Below are 26,444 nucleotides of genomic sequence, written 5' to 3' on the forward strand. Positions count from 1 at the left end.
TTATACCATTTAATGCTCTGGGTCCACCTTCAAGACACCAGTCTGTGGATCAGGCGAACCACCACTCCTCTTCCAAGAATCAGTTTGACAGGTTCTTTAGGAGGTTCTCCTTCTCTTTTTTTTTAAACCCATCCTTTTAAACACAATGGCACCAAAGAAGGACGTGAAGAAACCTGCTGCCGCTGCTGCCCCAGCCCCTGCCCCTGCCCCGGCACCTGCACCTGCACCTGCCCCACCCAAAGAAGCAAAGATTGACCTCTCTGCCATTAAGGTAATGAAAAGGGTGAACTGTTTGGTCACTGAAACATCTTTCAACAGTAGGGAACACTAGGAACTTTCAGAGGGGCATATTTTTCATTGAGAGGAATGGAATTACTAAGCAAACTGGTGGATTGGGGTAGAAGAGAATCTTGATTTAAAAAGTAAATAAACTGTAGCATATAATTTCACTAAAATTATTATGAGTATGGCATTATATTTGGAACCTGTATTTTCTCTACTTTTTGTTTGTTTCCTTTTTTCCCTAAATTGTCAAAGTGCAAAATGTATAATTTTACAAACATTTAAACCAGTGGTTTCTTTTTTTTTTTTAATAAAATCTCTATGGAAACTGGATCTCTTCCTTAAAGCTACATCAAAAGGAAAGTTTTAGTCCCTACTTGTTTCCAAAAGTTTAAAAACAGCTGATGACCCAGTTGTCCGAGATGTATTTATTTGACATCTGCTTTATTTCATATGAAAAAGAGATTTTTGCAATTCAATTCCCCCTCCAGCTTTGCTTAATAAAGTTTGATACCACACTAAATGACATCCCAGTGCAGACAACTACGCACTCAAGTGTTTCAGTGACTATAACTGTCATCTTGTTTATTTATATATACATTATTTAATTCAGAATGTGAGTTGCTTCTAAATGAAACTAACCCCCCCCAAATATGGTAAAACTTGCTAGTTATACGGCTTTGAGCTTATGTCTTTGACCTCTTGCATACTGATCTTGAACTAAAGAGAATGTGATTGATTTTCATGTCAACACTTTGCTGTGATCAAAGTTCTCCACTGCCAAAAGATTATCCGCTTTTGGAAGAATGACGCCATGGATGTGCCTGTTTCCTCTTGGCAATGTGACCCATCAAATGTGCACCATCTCCTCATTCATTGGGCTCTGATTGGTCTGAATGACAGTTTGAAAATCTTCATCTAGGGAACCCTGCCTTATATGGAAAACTAGTGGGTGAAAGTGCCTAGGAGGTGATCATTTCACTTAAGCCAATAGTTCTGTGCTTAATAAATCTGAATTTTGCTAACTTAATACTTGCTGACATTTAATATGCTGTTTACTTGCAACAGCCAAGCTAACCTATAAATAATTCATTGACTATTTGAGTATAACTGTAGATTCTTAAAAATATTCCTGACATAAATATTGAATCAGATCACCCTTAGATGTATATGATGATATTAAGTAAATATATTCCAAATTTTTATAGCATTCCAATTAAACATGAAATTTTATGTTTCAGAGTAGAAGTAGATCTTGACAGACATTTTCTCTTGAGTTAGTAGGTAACTGAAGTCATATTTGGAAAATAGTTGGTCGTAGAATCTAATATTGATCAGGAACTATTCTTAATTTATATCCACTTAGGAGACAAAAATGAATGTCGTATCTTCCAGTAAGTGTTTTTCTGTCTTGAGGACTGCATGCATACAGTTCATTATGTGGAAATCAAATTTTTCATCTCCAGCAATACTAGTTAATATATCTTACAGATGCACACTGACTACATTATACAATAAGCATGATTATAGCCACTGCAATAATTCCAATTGCCTCTATTCTTTGACTCCCCATTTTATGAATCAGTGTCAAAGCTATTCCTCTTTATATTTACTGTGATTTATAAGACAATATCATCCCTTTGTATCTGGGACTACAAGCATTTGGAAAGGAAAAAAATGTGTCTTCTTAAGGAGAAAAAGAAGTATCCCACTAATGAAAAGAGGCATTAATTTTCTTCCCCAAGGAACAGAGTAAGAATAAGTAAATAAATAAAAATTTAGTTTGGCAGGTAAGAAGTCTCCAAGAAAAGACAAAAAATCACTTTTTAAATCCAAAAAATAAACTGATTGCTTCTTCACAGCAGAGAAGTGATGCTTTTCTGTATCTTGAAAACTGGTTTATCCTTTCATCTATATCTTGAATTAATGCTAGTGTGAACTAGTACAGCTAAGCAAAAGAAGGAAATACTCCTAGAGAGTCTCTGTAAAGATGGGATATGCTCCATCTTCACTATTTCATTGTAGAATTAAAGATGTGATGGATGTTGATAAGGGACACAAACCAAAAAAGGAGAAGTTAAATGAATCTAGAAGAAACAGATTATCTTTCATTCAGAGAGCCCGTTCCTAATGGAAAGAGAACAAAGAAAAGAAGCATATTTTTGCAAAAGAATTTAAATGGCTTTAATGATATGCATTCAACAATATGAAATCAGTGCATATTTATAGATATTATAACATAGCCAAAGAATGTGATGCAACTTGAGAACTTTATAAAATCTAATTTCATCCCAATAGGTAAGAAGACTAATTAAAATGTGCATTAAAACATTTCATATTATGATGCTTTTAATCATGTAATGATATTTCTAGATATATTACCTCATATAAGTTATAAACGTTTTTCAAGCAGAGAAAATGAGCTTTAAAGAAATTAATCGAGTTGTTATATGTGTTTATTAACTTTCTGAAAACTCGATAAAGAACAAAACTTAATTGAATTTTACACTTTCTTTCATAAATCATATAAGATTGGAAATCTAGCTGTTCTTTACACTTTGAGTAGGGCTGACGTTTAAGTGGAACTATTTTAGTGTAATATTATAGTCATTACAATCATAGTATTTAATCCCTCAATACTATCCCAGTTAATATCTATGTTCCATATTATAATATACTATGTTACTAGCCACATATTTGACTCTGCATAAACTCTGAACAATATGAATGGGTTTTATCAATTTTTTAAATGTGTTTTTCAACCTGATTTCCTGCTTTATTGGTTATTTCTTTAGAACATTTCTTTGGTTGTTCTGACATAAAACCTTTTATATTTTCTGAGGGAATGCTTACCTGATGTCCTAGCCCCATGGATTTTCTATGAATATCCTTTTCAAAAACACAAATACTGCTGATATCTGAACATTAAAGCTACCGTCCTGGGTGGTTCTAAGCACTCTTTGCTTTCAGAGAGCTGATACTTCCAGCAACAATGCCCAGACTAAAGCCTGACAGAATTGCCAAGTGTGGGAAGTAAAACCCAGCATAAGTTTAGTTTCAAGTACAAACACAAGAATTAACACCTGTTGCCCAAAACTGCAACCAAATGAAATAACAAAAGTAAATAAGTATGAGATGACCATGTGCCTAGATTTTAAAAGATCTTCAATGTTTAAGCAAATTTTTTGCATGATGCATGCCTTAGCTGATATGTCAGGATTGCTCTGAGGTGATGGGACTTTGAATCATGTCTGTCATTGTGCTGCTTAAATTTTAATTCTCGTTGTATTCACCACTCAATCAGGTCATCCCTGACCAGATACTGCGGGCGACATTACAAAAAGTGGTTAACAGTACAGAATGCATTGACAGAAACTCATCAAATAACAAATCTCACAGCAACAACTGACCATATGCTTGGAAAGATTTAAACTTTCAGTTAATAAGGTGGAAATATAGTATTCTCAATAAATACATCTACTTACTGATGAGTATTCAGTGGAGGCAAATATTATGTATTCATTGAAACACCTGACTTGTCCTTGTCCAGGTATAGGACCTTTTGTGTTAATCTATAAATTATTTTTTCTCATCTCTAACAAAGCTGATACAAACCCAGTCCTACTTAGAAGGATTGTTGGAAAAATCAAATGAGGTCATGGCTCATGAAAGGCTTTGAAAATTATAAAGTTTTTTGTAATATAATAATCAATATTTATTATGAATTTACTCTGTGCCTTATTATCTTATTTAATCCACAAAACATTACACTAAGGTTGTTTTTAGCCTCATTTTGCAAGAAAAGAAGCTGAGCCTAAATGAGGTTCAATGTCAGGCCCATGATCAAATAACAAGTATGTGACAGAGCTAGGATATAACCTAGCAGGCCAAATCCAGAGTCAATTGTGTTAACCATATCCTAAACTACCTCCTGTTTACAAAAGGGAAGTTGCTGTTTCCAAGAATGTGAAAAGGAACCTTTTTTGCTCTTAAGGATATGAGGTTAAGAGTGGTCAATATAAGGGTGATTCTCACATTGCCCTTCACAGCCCTTCGGTAGCCAGAAGAGGGGGTGAGAGGCACACATCAGAGCTAGTTCATCAAGACTTTTGACCTTGGCAGTTCATTACTGTTTTGTTTTCCTCAGCTTCCCCCTATCTTAGCACCTGTTGCTGACAGGTTGGGTGTTCTCATTTACAGATGGAAGGTGAGATATTAAGAAACTAGAAAGACCCCCAGTCACTTTGCTCCAGCTTCCTGTAAAAAGTTGTAAATGGAACATGGATGTTAAAAATGCTATTATGAGAGTAGATTGGTAGTTGCTAGGGTCGGGTGGGGATGGGAGAAAAGAGTGAAGGTGAACGGAGGGTACAAACTTGCAAGTTGTAAGATTAATAAGTTCTGGGATCTAAAATACAACATAGTGACTATAGTTAACAGTAACATATTGTATACTTGAAAGTTGCTAAGAGAATAAATTTTAAAAGTTTTCACCACAAAAAAAATATATATATATAACTGTGTAGTATGATGGCTATGTTAACCAACTAACCTTACTGTGGTAATCATTTCACATATCAAAATTATCATGTGTTAAATCATCATGTTGTACACCTTAAACTTATACAATATTATATGTAAATTATATCTCAATAAAGCGTGAAAAAAACTATACCAAAGTATTTTTTAATATTGTTAAATGTAGTGAAATTTATTGTATTTTAAAATAATTTTGCTTTTAATTAAACATACACATATTTCAAACATGACCTCCAAATTTTTCCATCAGGTTAATATTCTAAGAATGGGATGGGTTTCTATTTTGTTTACAAATAAGTAGCATGATTTAAACTGGAAATCTCAACAAATATTCTTTGGAGTCATATATAGAAATATAATGCCACGTGTATAATGATTAAATCTTAACTAATCTGAGGAAAAGAAATAGGAATAGAAGACATAGTCAATTTCTAATTAGAAGTGAAGACATGTCTAAATAAGTGAAGACATAAGTTGTTTCTAAGTTTTCTTTATATAATTTTAAGAGTTTGTCTTCTTTTACTCTGGCCTTTTAATACAGACTAATTTTTAATACAACTAAAATCTCAACCAATTGCGATATTCATCCATTTGTGTCATGATTATAACCTCAGAAGCAAACCAAACTTTATGTGAGATTATCACTAGGTATCAGTAACAAGTTTCCACTTTGAAACATCTACTCTGTAAAAGAAGAGAACAGGTGGAGTGGAGTGGGAAGATATTAAAGGGCATTCTGTAACTCTGTCTAAAATTATATTTTAAGTAATATGTAACTGGATAATGTCTTTGCAATGTAAAAGGCAGTTTGGAAAGGAATATGTATGTTCACCAATTAATAGTGAACAGCACTTTTAATTTTAAAGATAATGAAATTTGTGCAAGACAAGGAGACCACAAAGTGACAGTGCCAAATTTAGCCTCTCGACATTTCAGTGCTGAAATGAACCCCCTGGCAAGTTGTCTTTAGAAGCCTTTCCATAATTACCCGGCATTAAGCACCATCTGACTCATGGAAACTGTGGAAAGGATTATATTTAGTCTGCTGATACTACACTTTCTTCTGCTTCTCTTCATACTGGAATAGCTTTTTTATGAAAATAAGATTTTCCGTAGTTTGTTTCTGCATCAACTTCTATGGTTTGTTTCTCCCCACAAATCAGAACCTGGAGGGCAAAAATTGCAATATACTAGTAGTAATGGCTTCAGTTATACTGGCTAAAATGTAAATTATATGGATGATAAATCTTTGTTATTTTGATCATAAATTAATAATAGTGAGTTGAAGCCAGAGCAGAAAATTTTTCCTAAAGATAAAACCACATCTTATTCAACTTTATCTTCTTCCTTCCACTGTGGCAAGTGAGGTTCTTTGTACCTAGTAAGTACCCAATGATATACCATCTCCTGATATAAGTGAGCTATAAAATACTCATCTGAACACAGTGTTATGAAATTTTATTTTGCTTAACTCCTCTTTATCTAAACTACTTCAAAATAATATCATTTACCAAATTTTTAGGCAAATAGCCCTTTTCCATTAAAAAAAAGTGAGTTGCTATAGATACTACTGACAAAAGGATGGAAAACTCACAACATTATAGAACCATAAGCAACCACAGAAATTATGCAGTTTAATATTTCATATTTGAGAAAGCTATAACCCAGATAAAAGAAGTTATTTAATCAAAAGACACATGATTTGTTACAGGAGAGCCAGAACAAAATTCAGAATACCTCAATCCCCATCTAAGTCTCTTTCCACCATATCAAAGACCTGAAATCTCCAAAATAGTAACATCAATATTCATATATCCCTGTTGTCACTAACAGAACTTCTACTCCAGATATGGAGGAAAAAGCAGATACTTATAATTTCTTAAAACACATACACAAAGCATTTTTCAAAGCATTTTTCACAAATGCTTTTATTTTAAAAATAAAAAGAGGAAGGAAAGAACGTAAACACAACTTGGAGTTTTAAATTAAATTGCATACAAACAAATGCACAAAGTAGAGCAGGTGCAACTCTCACGGGAAAGCTGATGAGAAATCCAAAGTAGTATAGACTTAGGTCACATTTTTATTAAAATTCACTTAAACCTCTTTGTTAATTCCTGTGGGTCTAAATTGTATTATTTTAATAATTCAGCCTTTGCTCTAATGTGACTGAATTCAGTTGACTAGTCTAGGCATCCTAACCACAGAATTACTCATTTCCTCTTTTATTCAGATCAGTTTATCCAATATAACCATCTAGTCTCTCTTGTATTAGACAACCTGGGCTGCTACTGTATTCTCATTGATCTTAATTTCTCCTTTTTATACCATATTAGAGTCACCAGCCTAAATATATCCTTTGTTGAAATAAAAAACTGCAATAAAAATATCTATTTCCTTTAAATTAAGTGAATTGTTCTGAAGCACAAAACTCTCAGAGTTCCAAAATAGTACTTCTGCTAGCCTTTTACAATGATTCCTCATAACTCTAAGATTGGAGTGAAAATTATTAAGTTTTTGTTAGGGTTTGCATACATCCAGGTCTTTGTTCTCCCTGTCAGGCATTAAATCAAAGAACATGCAGCAATGTTTTCTTGATTGAAAACTGGCCCTGGTTAGATTAAGGTCTTTACTTAGCCTCACCAGTCATTAGCCCTATTGTAATATCTAGCAGTGATGATGAAGTTCTTTGAAGACTGTAGTCTATGTTCCTTCCTAGGGCATTAGCCCTCAGTATTCAACATCACATATCTTCCAGATCGTCTTTAATTATAGCTCTTTTTGTTATACTAAAGCTTAAGATACATCAATTCCAGAGCCTGTTTGATTAAATGCATTTTAATATTTTTCTATAAATCAATTCCTTCTATATACCAGAAATTTTATCTTGTCTTTAATCAGTTAACCAAACCTCATGATTACTATTAGAAAAGTACTTCACCAAGTGAAAAATAATCTGAAAACATTGCAATAAAAATCTTTTTTAGTACCAGTACCTTGCTGACTACTACTTACCTAAATTCAATACTAAATAGTACATAAATCGTAAAAATGTGGAAGGTAGTTATTTTACCAACAGTCTAAGATAAGTATTTAGGCTAAAATGGAAACACCCTTTAAAAAAACAAATTGGGGGGTGGCAAATTAGAAGTCCTGATCATAACATTTATATAAAATCTAAGGAAAGATTCTGGAAATATAAAGGCATATACATCAATAACTTAAAATGAGCATGCCTACTATATGTATGGCAGTTCTAGGTGCTGGAGATACAGCACCAAAGAAGAATGTGTGCCCCTACTCTAGAATGTAAGCTCTTTGAAGGAACTGACAAGGTCCGTTCTCTCAAGGAAGATAATATCCTATGGACCTAGAGTCTGTCATACAGAGTGAAGTAAGTCAGAAAGAGAAAAACAAATACCGTATGCTGACACATATATATGGAATGTAAAAAAGAAAAAACTGGTTTCTGAAGAACCTAGGGGCAGGACTGGAATAAAGATGCAGAAGTGGAGAATGGACTTGAGGACACAGGGAGGGGGAAGGGTAAGCTGGGACGAATTGAGAGAGTGGCATGGACATATATACACTACCAAATGTAAAATAGATAGCTAGTGGGAAGCAGCCTCATGGCACAGGGAGATCAGTTTGGTGCTTTGTGACCACCTAGAGGGGTGGGGTAGGGAGGGTGGGAGGGAGACGCAAGAGGGAGGAGATATGGGGATATATGTATATGTATAGCTGATTCACTTTGTTATACAGCAGAAACTAACACACCATTGTAAAGCAATTATACTCCAATAAAGATGTTAAATAAATAAATTTTTAAAAAAATAAATAAAAAATAAATCTTCAGAAAAAAATAAAATAAAAATAAAAAAATTTTTAAAAGATAATATCCTAGAGGAGAAGATTTGTTTGAAGGAGGAACTTACTATACATCTGTTCTAAAGATTTTAATTTAATTAAAATTCTGCTGAGCATATAATATAGGCAAGATATTTTATAGAGTTATGGGGGATACAATCTAAGTATAAGGCAGGGGTAGCATTCCAGGAGGGAGAGGCTCACACTTGGGTTCACATCATGGACCAAGGGAAATGGTCTCCAGTAACAGCCTGTGCTTCCCAAAAGTTTACAGTCAGGAAGGTTAAAATATATTTCAGTGGCAGAAAGGATAGCTCCTAGTATCCTAGAAGCTAGGCAAATAGTAAAGGTTCTTGCAAGGGCTTTGAAGGATAGTTAATTTCTAAGAAGCAGAAATGACAGGAGAACATTCCAGATAGAAGAGACTTAAAATCTAATTTTCAAAACAAACCAAATGATGACATAGCAAACTGAGTCCAAAATCAGCTGACATTTTGTATTCATATCACGCCTTTCTTCAAAGGGTTGATTACTTCATCATTATAACACCCAGGAAGAGATACAAGAGAATGTTTTGGCCATTTGTAAAAGTGTACCAGAGAATAAATAGCATCTCCCACTTATTCTATGGGCACAATATCTAGGTCTTCTTACTTTTAAACTATAGCTTATTGTCTAGACTAGACTAAACTGTAGCCTTCTCTACCATTGTCAATAGCTTGCTTAAATGTTTACTTTGATCCTCAGTAAGGACAAAAAAATCTACACTCTCATTCTCTATGTGATAAAGATACAGGTAAAAACTAGAGTGAAATAGTTTAACTGCCTCCATTATATTTTAATAAATAATAAACCTTTACATAATAGGCAAGTGGTTATGAATAGCTTATTTATAACGTAAATACAGCTATTAAAACGACTTTCCAGTTTACTTGACAGATTTGACACAAATTGATTGTATTTTATATGTATTCAAGGACACATTTTTCTATCTGAAAAAAATGAAAATGAGCATTATGTAGGTTATATGATGGGATGGGCATTATGTAAGACAACTTTGATGAGTTTGTTTTGTATTATCTATAGTTATCAATTCTACCAAAGATATATGCTAGTGCTCAATACTGATCATAGGGCAATTCAAATTTAAGGACACAATACCTAAATACAAGAGTAAAACACAAAGAAACATGGTCTGCTCTAATGGCTTTAATTTTTGCATCAGAAATCATGAGACTCCAAACTACACAACTATCAAAGGTGACAAATTTCTACCTTTGTCCCTCCCTCTCATTTTCCCCTAATGAGTCAAAGGATTTAAATTTTTTCTATTAACTTCCATTTCCCAACAACCTCTCAAAATGTCAATCTATTCATGAAGATATGTCTACCTGGCTACTAATTTTTTTTTTTTTTTTTTTTTTGCGGTATGCGGGCCTCTCACCGTTGTGGCCTCTCCCATTGCGGAGCACAGGCTCCGGACGCACAGGCTCAGCGGCCATGGCTCACGGGCCCAGCCGCTCCGCGGCATGTGGGACCTTCCCAGACCGGGGCACGAACCCGTGTCCCCTGCATCGGCAGGCGGACTCTCAACCACTGCGCCACCAGGGAAGCCCCAACTACTAATATTTTTTAAGTTATATTTTCAATTCTAATTTTGGGACTCAGACTCCATGAGATCTTTTTCACTACTTACAAACTTTGGACAAAAAATGATATGCGTTTAAATGCTGATTTCTTTCCAAATGGCATGGGGAAAAGCTGCAAAGTATACATCTGCCTAGCAGAGGGAGATTATGCTTTTTGTGACCATTCCGTTAAAAATAGTTGCTGAAACAGTACTTAAATTAGAATTTATCTCTAACATTCTTTATGCCTTTGAGCTGCTTTAAATATGTAGAAAACTGATAAACATGTCTGAACTTTAGTTCTGACTAGACTGGTCTCTTCTCAGTACCATTCTAGGAAGGGCATTGTCCCCTATTTTCAGGTAAGCTGTCATAAAAACTTACTACCAGCCAATGCCATGGATACCTTTAAAATTCTAAAGTACAACTTTGCATTTCACAACACCTGCTTTGTATTCTTTTGGTTCTCAGTCTGGTGACTGAGTCATAAAATGTTTGACATGGCAGAAAGGGAATCAGCACATTCTGGTTAAGAACATAAGCAACATTTTTAAATTTTAAAAGAACATGTACAGAATGAGAGAAAAAGAACACAAAATGGTCCATCAGCTTTCCCTCCTAGAAGAACTTCATGAATTCAAAAAATATGACTAGTCAGCCACCATAAAGGTAACAGGTAGGAAAGCAAATACCAAGCCCTAATGTAAGAAAACTGAGGGAGAGTGCTGAAAATGGAGATTAAAACCATTCCTGGCTTAGATAAACTCTATACTCCTGAAAATACAAGGTACAAAGAGTGGTCTTTAATTGGAGATTTCACAAACTGACCAGATTTTCACTTGGGTAGACCCTAGAAACACACAAAATGTATGTACCCCTTTCAAGTCCTCTGAACTTTACCATAAGGGACAGAACTGCAGAGAGTGTTTCTTCTATAGCAGTTGCCATTTGAAACCCCAAACCAGTCCCATCCAGAAAGTTCCATTTATACCAAAACTGCTGACTTGAAGTTTGCAAAGTCCATAATTCACCAAGAGAAGGGATCAGCTGTAGCCTTTAGAGAAATTCTAAGCTCCTCTGCCACTGAACAAATAGGAAGTTTCTTAAAGGAAGATGCTCAAGAAAACATCTCAGGGATAAAGACCATAAAAGTACTGATAGGCATTGGTCTCACCATGGCTGTCCACTCTTAGGTTCTGATTTCCTAAAAATAGACCTCAGGGTACAGATCCCTCTTTCCCTTTGCCCTAAGAAAGCTAAAAAATTCTCCAAGGGGAGTGGCTACTTCTCTCTGAAACCTGATGCTAGCTGCGAGGTCACAGCTTCTCCAGAAATAAAAGGCAGCCTCGGCAAGGGAGGCCCCCACTCAGGGATTGGAGCAGCCCTCAACTCACTCTTCAGCTTCGCCGCTGTCTGCAGCCCAGAAGCTCCATCATGGTGGGTCCTGTGAGAAAACTACTTGTAATTTATAGACAGATATAGACAGTAGATAGGAATAAAATTGAGGAGAGAACATATTCAGTATGTGTGTAGAATCTACTTTTGGTTTTTATTAAAGTGGGTTGAGGACAGGAGAGATTAATTCAAGGTATTATGCCAACTGGAAAAATATGTCTTACTCCCAAAAACAGTACTTTATGCTTCACCAACTTTCTATATCACATAAGTTTTATTATATCTAAATTTAGGGAAAAACCTGCAACTATAGCAAAATACTATACCTTAAAAAAAAATCCAATGATGCTGATAACTAAAATTAAATAAACTACTTTCCATGCATTGGGTAAAAATATACTGGTTAAATAGAAGAAAGACTTCAAATGACCTTTTTAATGCAGTGTGTCTATATTAGACATATGTTAAATACACCATAGGTTATTATATTATTCCAGAAAGAATTTGATTTAGCATTTGTTAAATCATTGACTCATGGATTAAGATATAGAAAGATGTTCCCTAACTATCTTTTGCAACAGCTTTTTATTTTTCCTAGATTCAAAAGTATCCTAAGGCAACCTTCTTATTCTATGACACCTACATAGCTTCCTAAAAATCTCAGAGCAGAGAGCACTCTCTTCTGTCAACGCATTTGAAAGAGTACTAGTTGTTTCTTTCTTTCTTCCTCTCTCTCGCCATTGCAGTCCTTCAGTGCTGACCAGATTGCTGGTAAGTGAATTGAGCTTCTCTATTCCAGAGGCAGGCAGAGCGCTTCTTAGCCTCTGAAATATCACTCATCTCCAAGACATGTTACTGCATGGCTCAACCTCTTAGTATCCAAGCTATGCCTGAACTCTGAAAAGTAGGCATACAGTTTCAGCTTACTTTGAAGATTACTCAGGGAATGAGCTTGGATACATTTAAAAATCAGGACATTTTTGTTTGGTTAAAATATTCTTTGTGGTTAATTTCTTTCTAACAGATCGAGTTCTCTCAGCAACAGCAGGATGGTAAGTCTAAACGATATAATATGTGCACACTCATAAAGATGGCATGTGAGAAAACCAACTCTCTTGAGATGAGATTAGTTCTTTCTAATTATCCCCACTGATGTTGTCACTCTAAATATAAATGCTCTCAATCACTCTAAATATAAATTCTCTCAACATGAACCCTTCACGTATAATCAGTAATCAAAAGTTTAGGCAAACAAAAGCTAAATACCACAAAATAATTTCTTGTATTCACTGATTTCTAAATAGAACCAATTTGATACAGTAGGTAATACCATACATATACCCCCCCAAAATATGTGGAGTCTGGATGGCTAATTTGTTAATCAAATCCCTAAAGAGTGATTTGGAAGGTCTAAATTATTCAATTTAGAAAACAAAATTGATTCTAAAACTGCCCAATTACCAAATACACATAATTTCAGTGGGCACCATAGTGAGTTGAGAGAAATAGCAGGTGAAGTGGATATAGAAAAAATGTGCAGTCAGAGAAAATGAGGGGAAAATTATTTATCAAAAAACTGTGGGAGGAGCCTTAGCCATCTCCTGGTCCATCTTTAGAGATGCAGGACAGGCTCCCAGAGAGGTGTTGAGACTGACTCAAAGATCCAAAGAATTAGTGATCAGGTCAAAATCTAATATTACTTTAAATTAATTAGAAATTTATTTCATATAAACAGTTTCTAACTAGAAGACTTCAAATTCTGGAGATTCAAAAGAATATGAATAGTTTCCCTAAGACTTCCACTTTTTCTTCTTCAGGTCTTTGGATCCAAGAGATCCTGTGCCCTAAGACTCTTGTTGTTTCACTGGAAAGAGTAGGGCAGAATGTCTTATGAAGTGAAAGAGTCACATATTTAAATAAACTGAGACAAAAATACATCTATGGAAGGGATGGAAGAAAATTTCAGTTATACAATATTGTATAAATTGGATATTGGTCATAATGATAAGTATGTATATATGTTATGATTTATAATATATAAATAATTGTGATAATACTCATAGGTATATAATAATTATACTCAGTTCTCTATCTAAAGGATTCAACATTTTTCAGCCTGTTTCAGTGTCTGGAATATCTCATGTTTGGAAATCAGTTAAGAAAAAAAAGGATATTTGCTATTGTACAGACTCATATACATCTACATCATGGTTAATGCCTTCATGCAGACAAATCAGATGACCTGATGACTCAGAACCCATGATCATTTGAAATTATACTACAAAGGACTAATTTTTCTTATTGAAAACAGTTGGTAATTCTACTCTAATTTGTTTGATTTTTAATGTATTTTAACTAATGATGCTGCTACATTATCTGCTACTGTACCCCAGTCCTCTTAAATATCTAATTTATGTGTCATTATGACTGCCAAACTATGGTAGAACCAAGCAATAGAAGACTTAAAAACCCTTTCAGAGACAGAGGACTTGATGCTGAACATTAACCATATTACTCCATATGTAAAATAGGTTTTAGATATAGAGGTTCAGTAAACATCGGTGTGGTGGACTGGTTTTCTCCTGTGCCAGGAAAACAAATGTAAGCATTTTAAATGAAAAGGAAATATTACATTTTAAGAAATAAATAAAGACATACTTTGTTTGCTTCCTTCTTCAATGATTAGAGTTTTTCTCATGGCTGCTCTACTTGAATGTATCACAAGTTTGGGGTAAAGAAAAAAACACTAGAAAATTATAGCATTCTAAAGGTGTAAGTCCTGTGCTGTCCAGTAGAGTTGCCACTAGCCACATGTGGCTCTTTAAATTTAACCTGTAATTAAGTAAAAATAAATGCATTTAAAAGTCTACTTTCTCCTTTGCACTAGTCATATTTTAGTGCTCAAAAGCCACAGGTGGAAGGTAACTACTACCCTTTTGGGCAGCCCAGATACAGAACATTTCAATCATCACAAAAAGCCCTAGAACAGTGTTGTTCTAGACTAAGAGCTGGCAAATTTTTTCTTAGAGAGCTAAACAGTAAATATGTTAGGCTTTGTTGGCAGAACAGTCTCTGTAAAAACAACTCAGTTCTGTCACTGAGGTATGAAAACAGCCATAGACAATACATAAATGAATGGGCATGTCTGTATTCCAATAAAACTTTATTTACAAAAACAGGCAGCCAGCCCGTAGGCAGTCATTTGCTAACCCATGTTTTAGACTCTTCAAGAGAATAACTAAGCCTTAAAAATCTGGTGTAGGAAGAGCAACATTTTTCTGGCCTTGGCCTTTAAATCAACAAAAGGGTTCATGTCAGAGAGATTCTATTACAGCTCATAAAACCCTATTTCTACATCAAGATCTGACCAGGGTAATAGTGAGCCCTCCGAGCAATCTGCATGAAAGCCTAGAGCCAGTAATAAGAATAGTTCAGTTTCACACGTCCCATAGAAAGATAAAATATAATATTTGACTAATGACCCCACAGTGCCTGCCGCATGTCTTTTAAGTTGGGGAAATGATCTGTGATGTCAATTTGCATAGAACTTGAGGCGGAAATTTCAGCAAAGAATGATAACATGATCTATAGTTGATTGTTAACATAATGTCTGGTGCAATCTTAGATTAGGGGATGAAGGGATAGTTAAATAGGATGTTTTGCTGAGTAATCTATCTAGATAGCATCTCTTCATCTGAGACCACTAATGGACTAAAAAGAATGTTTTCACCTCTACCAGTTCATTCACAAATGGGTTTTTGAATGTTGTTGGTATTAACTCCAACAAGTTGCCATCAGTACTTTTAGGTTCTCCAGAAATTTTAATTTAGTTAAGTTTTAAAAGTTCAATTAAAATATCTTTACTTGCCCCTAAATCCATAGTAGCACCTCTTCTTGTCTTTTTGGTGTATACTTCTTAATTCCTTGTTAATGTAATCCTGAAAGGCAAAACCAGTTCTATCAAAGGAGAATGACAAAATTTAGGGAAAGTAAACAATAGAGTGATTGTGATAAAAACAGACAACACTTTTAAAATATGTGCTTACATACACACATGAATACAAGTAAAACTAGGGAAATCTGAGTAAAATAGGTGGAGTCTATCAATGTGAATATTCTGGTTGTGACAGTGTACTATAATTCTGTAAAATGGTACTATTGGGGGAAACTAGACAGAGTACTTAAGAGATCTCTGTATTTTTTCTTAAAATTGCATGTGAATCTATACTTATCTCCATAAAATTTTAATTTAAAACGTGTACTTACATTCTAAAGCTAATACAGCAACATGTTATCATACGTTATTATATGAAAAAAGAGTATAAAGTTTAAAGTGATCACCATAGCAATAGATTCAAACAAATAAGTCTTCAGAATCAGTTATACTCGGAGCCTATTAGAGTCATACATTGAAGTGGTTAAATGACACTATAGAACTTAGAAATTGGCCTCATCTACTTTTTTTCCTGAAAAATGAAGTTACTCCTGAAGAAAACTAGTTAAGAGAAGAGCCTAGGAAATTTGTACCTCAAGAGCAGGTTTTTCTGTATAAGTTAAGAAGTTTGGTTTAACCTCACATGACACAACCCCGATTGAAAAATTTGTTTTCTTGAAATTTTATTAACGTTGTTAATTATATAAGGGATTTTATGAGGAATTCTTAAGATTTCTCAAGGCCTCAGAATTTCTTAACCCAGTCCTGTGTCCCAGGCAGATGAAGGAGATATGAATAAATATGACTAGCAGTTTCAATTTCCATATCTGATGAATAAGAACATATGACTTGAAATTGGAAATACTGCTTTAAAATAGACCCCAAAAGAAATGTCCAAAGGGAGTTGTCAGTTGAGCTTAGAAAAGGGAGAGCCAACAATAAAAACTTAAGTGACTGGCAAAAGCTGTAGAGGAGAGTTTGAACTGGATCCCTGATGAAGTTTGGATTAATTTATTGGTCTGAAGTAGGAAAAAAGCATCCTAATGTTTCTTGCTTCTTTCAGAATTCAAGGAGGCATTTCTCCTATATGACAGAACAGGCGATAGCAAGATCACCTTAAGCCAGGTTGGTGATGTCCTTCGGGCTCTGGGCACAAATCCCACCAATGCAGAGGTCAAGGCGGTTCTGGGAAACCCCAGTAATGAAGGTAAACACATGTTTTTCCAAGAAGTTGGGAAGTGTGTGTGTGTGTGTGTGTGTGTGTGTGTGTATGTGTGTGTGTGTGTTTATGTGAGAGAGAGATTTATAGAGAAGTTCCACAGAATAGGGTTTAATTTACTTTTTATGGTAAGTGTGCCTCTTGGCCATCTAGAGTCTTAGTTTTTATCCTCATAAAATAAGTTAACCTTCCTTTAGAATTTGTAAGCATGATATAATTTCATGTTAATGAAAGGAAATGATATCTAATGCTGATATCATCATCATCACCATGTTATCTAAACATACCCTACAGTACTTCCCCGGTGGTCCAGTGGTTAAGACTGCACGTTTCCAATGCAGGGGACATGGGTTTGGTCCCTGGTTGGGGAACTAAGATCCCATATGCCTGCCGCGGGGTGCGGCCAAAAAAAAAAAACCATCTTAAAGGAAACTCAGCTTTCTAATTTAAGAACACACAGATGACACCTTAATAAAACTATTTTCTGTTTCCAAGAACTGTAAAAAGACTTAAAAACCTAAGCCAAAATCTGCATTCAGTCCCCCAAGGTAAATCCTAAGGCAAAAGTCAGTGATCTGATACGTAAGAGGCAAAATTGAAGAAGTCATTGCTGGATACAGTAATCCAGTCATTAGTCTGGAACAAGGAAATTTTTTCCAATCCCATGATTCATGGCAAGTATAATAGTCTATTGAAAAATACCACTCTGAACAAAAAAAAAAGGAGACAAAACTGAAGTTTTTTCAAGTAGATATTTGGGCTATTTATCCTTGCCATAAGGAAAATAAGGAGGGGAAGGCAAATAATCTTTTTTTTTTCCAGAAAAGACCATTTTCCTTTATTACAAAAGAAAAAAAATTCGATTTCAAAAAAACCTACCTCTAAATCAGTCTGCAGGAATTTTCCTCAAACTTCATTTTCTTCAGAGGAAAATGTCCAAGTAAATCATGCAAAAAGTAGCTGGGAGCATGAGATAAAGGAAGAGCGTAATAAGCCAACTTCATCTTTAAATGCCATTTTCTAATTTATCAAACATTAATCTTTAATGGAATTATTAGGTAAATGTTCATTTATTCAGCATTCAAATTTAATCTTCTTAATATTACTCAATGTACTAGATTTCTACACTATAAGGAAAGACTGCTGAATGGGAATTTTGATTTTAGGGGTACATAACTTTATCCATTTGTATACATCTGGATAGTCTGTTTTATACTTTTGCTGTGAATACTGTTTATCTTGTCAGAAGATACTAAAAAAATTCTTATCTCCAGGCCTCTAAAACCACAGAGAAATCAGGAGATCGCAAAGTATTTAACACACACACTCTCCTCACAGGCTTCTTTTCTCAATTACTTAAAATTTAAAGAAATTGAAGGCTCTACAAAAGCTCAGACAAAAGTGGAATATATATTAAAGTTCAGTTAGGTTTTGCTACATTTATATGTTAATGGATTTGTTATCAGTATATTTCTATATTGCTTCCCTAGTGTTTATAGAAAATATTAAATTGACAATACTAATAAAATCAGTAGCTAACACTGATTAAGCACTCAGTTTGTCCCAGATATTGTAATAGACTTTGCATGTATTATCTCATTTAATGCTCACACTACCACTACAAGGTATCTCTTTTGAGAGATGAAAAAGTTGAGGCACAAAGAGGTTAAGGAACTTGCCCATGGGGCTTCCCTGGTGGCACAGTGGTTAAGAATCCTCCTGCCAATGCAGGGGACATGGGTTCAAGTCCTGGTCCAGGAAGATCCCACATGCTGTGGAGCAACTAAGTCAGTGCGCCACAACTTAAGCCTGCGCTCTAGAGCCCGTGAGCCACAAATACTGAGCCCCCGTGATGCAACTACTGAAGCCCCCATGCCTGGAGCCCGTGCTCTGCAACAAGAGAAGCCACCAGGATGAGAAGCCCACATACCGCACGAAGAGTAGCCCCCGCTCACCGCAACTAGAGAAAGCCCATACACAGCAACCGAAGACCCAAGGCAGCCAAAAATAAATAAATTAAATAAATAAATTAATAAATAGCTCACTGAAAGAAAAGAAACTTGCCCATGATCACATAGTTGTAAATGGTGGGCTGAGGATAAAAGCTTAAGCACTACGACTCCAGAGCTCATGCTATTATCTATTACAAACATTTTGTCATCAGTCATTTACCAACTGAAATTTAAGCTGTATGAAGATTTTTCAGATGATCTAGAATGAACTCTCAAGCTTAATTTGTGACTCAGAGATGGCATTTAATGATAGATAATAACTCTCCAAATTGCAATTTCTTCCAGAGATGAATGCCAAGAAAATTGAGTTTGAACAATTTCTGCCCATGATGCAATCTATTTCCAACAACAAGGACCAGGGCACCTATGAAGACTTTGTTGAGGGTCTGCGTGTCTTTGACAAGGAAGGCAATGGCACCGTTATGGGTGCTGAACTTCGTCATGTACTAGCTACACTAGGTAAGAAATATTCATTTCAGTGGACTTAATAGGACAGAATATATAGGAAAGAGCATGAATTAGGGCAATCATGTTATAACCAAAATAAGTAGGGGGAAAGACTACAAACAGAAAATGAAAAAGAATAGTCAAAAGTTAATGACCATATCAATTAACCTCAATGTCAATGAGTTTATTTGGGGGAAATGTGATAACTTAAATTATTGGTATTGAATAAGTAATGTGCAGCATTGTAGTTCTTACAGGATAGAGTTTGGATGATCAGGTATATAGTGTGCATTTAAGTCATTTATTCAAAAACAATTTATTGATAACCTTCTGGCTAGAGAACAGGAAGGGCTTAGTTTCTATCCTCCGAGAGGTTATAGTCTCCAGGAGTCCAAAACTGATCACTTACAGTGGAATGTTGAAAATATTCTCTGGTTTTCTTTTTGAAGAAAGAGTTTTGTTTCATCAGGTGAAAAGATGAAAGAGGAAGAAGTGGAAGCCCTGATGGCAGGTCAAGAAGACTCCAACGGCTGCATCAACTATGAAGGTACAATCTCACATGCTCTGGTGGTTACAGCAACTCTGAACTGATTGGGTTGACGATGGACAACTTTTGAGCTTAAAACAACTTATCTTCTCTATCTCTCTTATTCAATAAGAGAACATACAAATGTTACTTATTATCAATCAGTTATATAATAACTCTAAAAAGATATCTTGTAAGGACCTGACTATATACATAAGATTTACTCCAGTGGGTTTTAACATTCCTGTGCATTATTATACAGGTTAAAATGTGTTTTCACTTTTATCTTTTCTTGTTAGATCTTCACAACACCTCTGTAAGATGGAGTTTGTGTCAGAATAAATTTTAATATTAAATACTAATATCCTTTAATATTACAGTTGGAGAGATCTCAAAATCCTTTACAGCAAGCAGTTATGAAAATGAGGAGTCCGAAGGCCAAAGATATTTAGCTATTTAGTGAAGGTCACATCATTAATGGCAAAGCTGGTGCTAAAATTTATATCTCCTTTTCTAGTGTTCTTGCTTAAATGAAATTTATCTCATAGTGGCCAATTCTCTACTTCCTGCCACCAATTTTTTTTTAACATCTTTATTGGAGTATAATTGCTTTACAATGATGTGTTAGTTTCTGCTTTATAACAAAGTGAATCAGCTATACATATACATATATCCCCATATCTCCTCCCTCTTGTGTCTCCTCTCACCCTCCCTATCCCACCCCTCTAGGTGGTCACTAAGCACTGAGCTGATCTCCCTGTGCTATGCAGCTGCTTCCCACTAGCTATCTATTTTACATTTGGTAGTGTATATATGTCCATGCCATTCTCTCACTTTGTCCCAGCTTACCTTTCCCACTCCCCGTGTCCTCAAGTTCATTCTCTATGTCTGCATCTTTATTCCTGTCCTGCCCCTAGGTTCTTCAGAACCTTTTTTTTTTTTAGATTCCATATATATGTGTTAGCATATGGTATTTGTTTTTCTCTATCTGATTTACTTCAGTCTGTATGACAGACTCTAAGTCCATCCATCTCACTACAAATACCTCAATTTCGCTTCTTTTTATGGCTGAGTAATATTCCATTGTATATATGTGCCACATCTTCTTTATGCGTTCATCTGTTGATGTACACTTAGGTTGCTTCCATGTCCTGGTTATTGTAAATAGAGCTGCAATGAACATTGTGGTACATGTCTTTCTGCCATCAATTTATAGCAGCTTCACCCAGAGGGTCTGAAAAGCAACACTCCACACAAAATAAAGATGCAAGATAAAGTTGCATGATATAGGGCTTCCCTGGTGGCGCAGCGGTTGAGAGTCCGCCTGCCAATGCAGGGGACACAGGTTCGTGCCCCGGTCTCGGAGGATCCCACATGCCGCGGAGCGGCTGGGCCTGTGAGCCATGGCCGCTGGGCCTGCGCGTCCAGAGCCTGTGCTCGGCAATGGGAGAGGCCACAGCAGTGAGAGGCCCGCGTACCGCAAAAAAAAAAAAAAAAAAAAAGTTGCATGATATAACTTGTAAATTTAAAATTTTGCAACAAAATTGAAAAACTTATCCATCCCCCCAAAAAACTAATCTAACCACATCTCAATAAAGCTATGTTGACAGCTTTGATATAAATATGGACTTATAAAGTCTAACAACTTGGAAAAAAGTAAGACAAGAAAAGCAGAGGGGCAGGAAGAGAAGTGGAAAGGAGAGAAAAAAAGAGAACAGGAGAAAAGAAAAAACTAAGCCAAGCATATCTTCACTGACAATCTTGGTTAAACTTTACTTTTTTCCTATAAACTATGTTTTACATTCAGGTACTGCCATAAGTACATTAGATAAAAGAAGAATCATTCAATAAATATTGTTTGAACAAGGGTATAGTCATTTAGGAAATAAAGGCAGATCTCGATCTCCTACTAGGATAAATTTCACGAGTCAAACATTTGAATGTAATAGCTAAAAGTATAAAACCCATGGAAAATTATTTATAACATTTGGAATGGGAAGGCATTTCCAACACCGATACAAAACCCAGAAGGTATTACAAATTTCAATAAATTCAACCACGTTATTTTTTTTTTATCTAAGTGGCAAGCCACCAGAAACAAAGTCAAAAGACAAATAGCAAACCAGAAAAAAAAATCTGCAATCAACATCAGAAAGTTCATTTGCCTAATTTTAAAAAAAGTTACAAATTAATAAAAAGACCACAACCCAATAGAAAAATTAACAAGTACATGAACAGACAATTCATAGGAAAGGAAATAAAAATATATATGAATATAATATGCTGAATTTCACTAATAATAAAAGAAATGCAGATTAACACTACACTTAGATATACTGATTGACAAAATTAAAAGTTTAACCACACTTTAGGTTGAGGACAGTGTATGGAAACAGGTGATCTCATGCATTCTTGTTGGGAATATAAATCATTAAAATCCCTATGTGGTGATGTGGTATTAATTATTAATTCCAGCAAATCTACTTCAAGGGATGTAGTCTTTACACATACTTGCACTCAAGTGAAATGAGTGATATATGATTATTCATATTCATTATTCATTACTGTGTTGCTCGCGATAGCCAAATATTTGAACAACTTAAATGTCCATCAATGTACGATGTATCGAATAGATTTTGGTACATCTTCACAGTGAATTTCCCTACAGACCTAAAAAAAGAACAAGGACACCCTTGTTTATGATTATGGTAATATTTCTAAGATACATTATGAAGTGAGAAAAGCAAGTGCAAAAGAGTTTGTAGAACATGGCACCATTTGTGTAAAAAAGATTTTTACAAACATATATTTGTATTTTCTTATACATGCATAATAGCTCTACCAACTTAGCTATAAAGAGAGGAACTAGATAGCTGGGAGACAGTGGTGAAGAACATTTTTTTTTATAAACTCTTTCATACTTTCAAGAAAAAATTTTAACCATGTGAACATAACACGTAATCAGAAAGCTAAACTTACAAAATCGGGGAAAAGCCATAAATCCAGTATTAAGAACAGTAAGCTATACAGAGTTTAAATAAACTCTAGAGTTATAACTAGGAATAATTAGAATTAACTTACTATACTGCTCTCTTATTAAATTTGACTGTGTTCTAACTCTAAACTGTATTATCCCTACAGCTTTTGTCAAGCACATCATGTCTGTCTAAATGGAGCTCTCAAGGTATCTGTTTCCTCTTTAATATATAAGGGTTTCTCAATATTGTATTTTTTTAATGTAACAGCCTCACTTATATGCTGTGGATATAATTAGTATTGCTTCTTAATGAAGTTATTTATATTAACCAGAACACATTAATATAATTAATATTATATTAATACTAACAAGTTATTTATATTAACCCATCTCCTTGATATGGGTTATTTAGAAATACAGCATTTTTGTAAAAGTGTACAAGCAAAAACTTCTGAGGTTTTTGCTTTCATGTATAGATCCTATCTTTGTCTGTACTATAATTAAGCAGTGGAGATTCAACAAACCAGAGAATAGCTGATTAATTTAGTTGGAACATAACAATAATAAAAGCATTAGCCTATATTCTTTGAAAAATTGAAGTAGTTTTTAACAATTACTGCTCTAGAAAACCATACTATCACAGTCCAAAGTGCAGCACTTGAAACCAGGTTCTTGCAGCAAGGAAATGCCTTACCTTGGAAGTGATGGTTCATTTTGTGCTTTTTCTTCTTTTTCACTTTACACTATTTCCTTCCCCATTTCCTTTCTGAAAAGATGCAATCAACATCTAACTCTTTTTCCTTTTTCCTTTACAGATCAAGCATTGTTTATGAAGACTGGCTGGAACCTTATTCTAAGAACACCCATGACTAACTGTCCAAATCTGTTTACCATCATTCAGAAAAACAAAACAATTTGGACCATTTTAGACTGAAGGACTCCCTGAATTTTTATACACCTTACGTTTCTCTCTGAATTATATTCATATCACACAAACCAAGTGTCTGCTGCTCTAGACAAGAAGGATAAAATACTGACAATCTCAAATCCAAGCACTGCTCTTTATTTTCTACCATGGGTCAAAGAACATCCTTAAAATAATAAATCAATAAATAATTTTGGTCAGTCTGGAATGTTCAAGTCGCACTGTTTTTATCTTCTTGCTTAGAGAAACTTATTTTTAAAACCCCAATTCTTTTGTTAATGTACAGAATATTGATGAATTATAAAATTTTAAGAGAATAAATAATTATAGTCTACACAACAATAACTGAATAATAATGATAATCATATATCATTGAAAATGCAAAATAGAAAACTGAGGAAATTCAGATAGGATCAGAGATGGTTTAATATAAGCTATCCGGCAATTTAAGATGAAAGCAGGTTTCTTCAGTTTTGTGTAAATCACTGTATACATGGCTTGACCTATTTCACTTCTAGTGACAGTCTGGCCTATTAGAAAATTCTAATAAGCCCTTGATATGTCTCACCGAATGTCTTCAAGGATAAAATTTAAAGTGACCTTTCAGCTGTTACTTAAAAAAACGTCTCTGGGGATGAGACTCTTGCTCAAGAACTCAAGATCCTGTCTATTAAAATTCTCTCTCCTGCTATGATTTCCTCTACTTTGCATGTCCATGTCCCCAAAACCTTGGTTCTATCTTTTTTATTTTTTAACATCTTTATTATATAATTGCTTTACATTGTTGTGTTAGTTTCTGCTGTATAACAAAGTGAATTAGCTATACGTATACATATATCCCCATATCCCCTCCCTCTTGCATCTCCTTCCCACCCTCCCTATCCTACCCCTCTAGGTGGTCACAAAGCACCGATCTTTTAATACATGCTCTAAATGATAAGATTAATTGATAGACAAGTTTATAGTGTAAACTCACTTCATCATATCATATTGCTATCATGTATCACTTTTCCTTTAGAATAGAAGCAGAATTTGCAAGTTAGTAGTTGGATATTTAGAAGAGATGAAATGATAAATAGTTCTCCCACTCTCTAAAAAGATATCCTTAAAATATATGGGATTTCAAAATCTCTGAAAATTACCTGCCTGCCTATACATTTTTGGAACCTGAAACAATTTTGTCCTGATGTCGGGCACTTCAGGTCATCATGCTCCTATCTTTAACAAGGGTCACTCAGATTTCAGTAGCCAACAGCTTTAACTTTGACCTAAGTTTCTGTAGCCAAGATGATGTTGGGACATCACAATCATTCTTTTAAGGAGAATTTACTACGGCCTCAAGATCTTTAAGGCTAAGTTTGCCTAAGACCAGAAATTGGATATTTCACACAGCACTATGCAATAGAGCCTTCAGTAAAAATGGAAATTTCTATCTACACTGTTCTGTATGGTAATCACTAACCACATTTGTTGTCTGAAATGTGGCTAGTGTGACTGCAGAATTGAATTTTTAATTGTATCTCATTTTAATTAATATAAACAGCCACATGTGGCTCATGCATACCATGCTGAACAGAGTAGCTCTCAATACATATTTATATTTGGTTGTTACATCAGGAAATAAAATGTGTTTTTAAAAATGATAAATGTCAGCATGTAGAGAAATTGACTGGTACAAACAGTCCAATCATAAAAGGGTAATTTTTGCTTTGGAATATGTGGCTAAATTTCCCATCTTCTACACTCCTTTAACACTTTTCAATTAGAAAAACGTGATGTCTACAAGGCACTAAATTTTTTGTTCTCAAGCTTCATATTTAATATTTTTCTCTCAAGACCTCATAAAACTGCTTTAACTCCCCATGGGATAACAATCTAGTACACTGTCATGGGACCTACCCTTATTAAATTACCATGTGTAAGATGCCCATAACTCAAGTTGTAGCAGGTGCAAAATAGAGTAGCAGGCGGAAGAGTGACAGTAATTTTTAACATCTACACCAGCTGGCAAAAATGACAGGTGCTTAATTCCTCAGTCTTTAAAAATAACTGTTGAAAAGTCTACACAGCAAAGCAAATATTTTCAAGTTTGCTTTTTAACTATCTTCAAGTTAAAGACTGATATATATTAATATAATGTAATATTATACATTAATTTTTTGCCTTAAAGTATATTTAAACTTAGCACACAAGAACTTAATTTTTTCTCCTCTATGAATGAAATAAACAATGATTATTAAATTAGAGAAATAAAATTTTATTTTTCTCAATCAACATAATATCCAAAATAACTCTTGATGTATTTTTCTGTAACTGTATTTACATGTCTTTTTCCATGGTGGCAAATATACCTTGAAACTTAAAAAAGTGGATAAAGAGTATCTTCCTTTAAATTCTAAGTCTAGAGAAAATCATGAATCCAAAGACTTATTCAACAAACCAAGTCAAAAAAAAAAATAGAGGAGATTGAACGGCAAGTATCTGAAATCTAGATTAAAGAGTTACATCCTCTTGAATTATCAAGATAACTGAAGCTAAGGAAGAGCAAAACAATGGAATAATTCAGGCAATTTCACAGTTTGATGAGTGAGCTCCAGGCTAAGAGAGTCAGTGCGAAGGAAGGGTGATGAGGTTCCAAACACCTGCTGAGAATTTTGCCAGAAACTTCATATCAAGATGATTTTTTTTTTAGT

At 34.7% G+C, this 26,444-nt stretch overlaps 1 protein-coding gene across 2 annotated transcripts; it reads left to right on the forward strand.

The window, feature by feature from the left end:
- MYL1 (myosin light chain 1) lies at positions 1–23,959 on the forward strand. 2 transcript variants are annotated; one of them, XM_060152181.1, is made up of 7 exons: positions 1–271; positions 12,736–12,763; positions 16,709–16,852; positions 19,162–19,335; positions 19,793–19,870; positions 22,991–23,033; positions 23,642–23,959. In XM_060152181.1, the coding sequence occupies exons 1-6, from the start codon at positions 146–148 to the stop codon at positions 23,017–23,019; spliced, it is 579 nt and encodes a 192-aa protein (XP_060008164.1). In that variant the 5' UTR covers positions 1–145; the 3' UTR covers positions 23,020–23,033; positions 23,642–23,959. The 2 variants fall into 2 exon arrangements, with proteins under 2 accessions (XP_060008164.1, XP_060008165.1); XM_060152182.1 differs by lacking the exons at positions 1–271; positions 12,736–12,763 and adding exons at positions 11,628–11,753; positions 12,458–12,482.
- The last annotated feature ends 2,485 nt before the right edge of the window (positions 23,960–26,444 follow it).

This window comes from Lagenorhynchus albirostris, chromosome 6, assembly GCF_949774975.1.
Source record: "Lagenorhynchus albirostris chromosome 6, mLagAlb1.1, whole genome shotgun sequence".
Classification (NCBI taxonomy): domain Eukaryota; kingdom Metazoa; phylum Chordata; class Mammalia; order Artiodactyla; family Delphinidae; genus Lagenorhynchus; species Lagenorhynchus albirostris.

Coding starts and splice junctions, on each gene's coding strand:
- MYL1 (XM_060152181.1), top strand. CDS start 146: ATGGCACCAAAGAAGGACGTGAAGAAACCTGCTGCCGCTGCTGCCCCA. Junction 16,853..19,161: donor GGGAAACCCCAGTAATGAAG/GTAAACACATGT, acceptor AATTTCTTCCAG/AGATGAATGCCAAGAAAATT. Junction 19,871..22,990: donor CGGCTGCATCAACTATGAAG/GTACAATCTCAC, acceptor TTATCCCTACAG/CTTTTGTCAAGCACATCATG.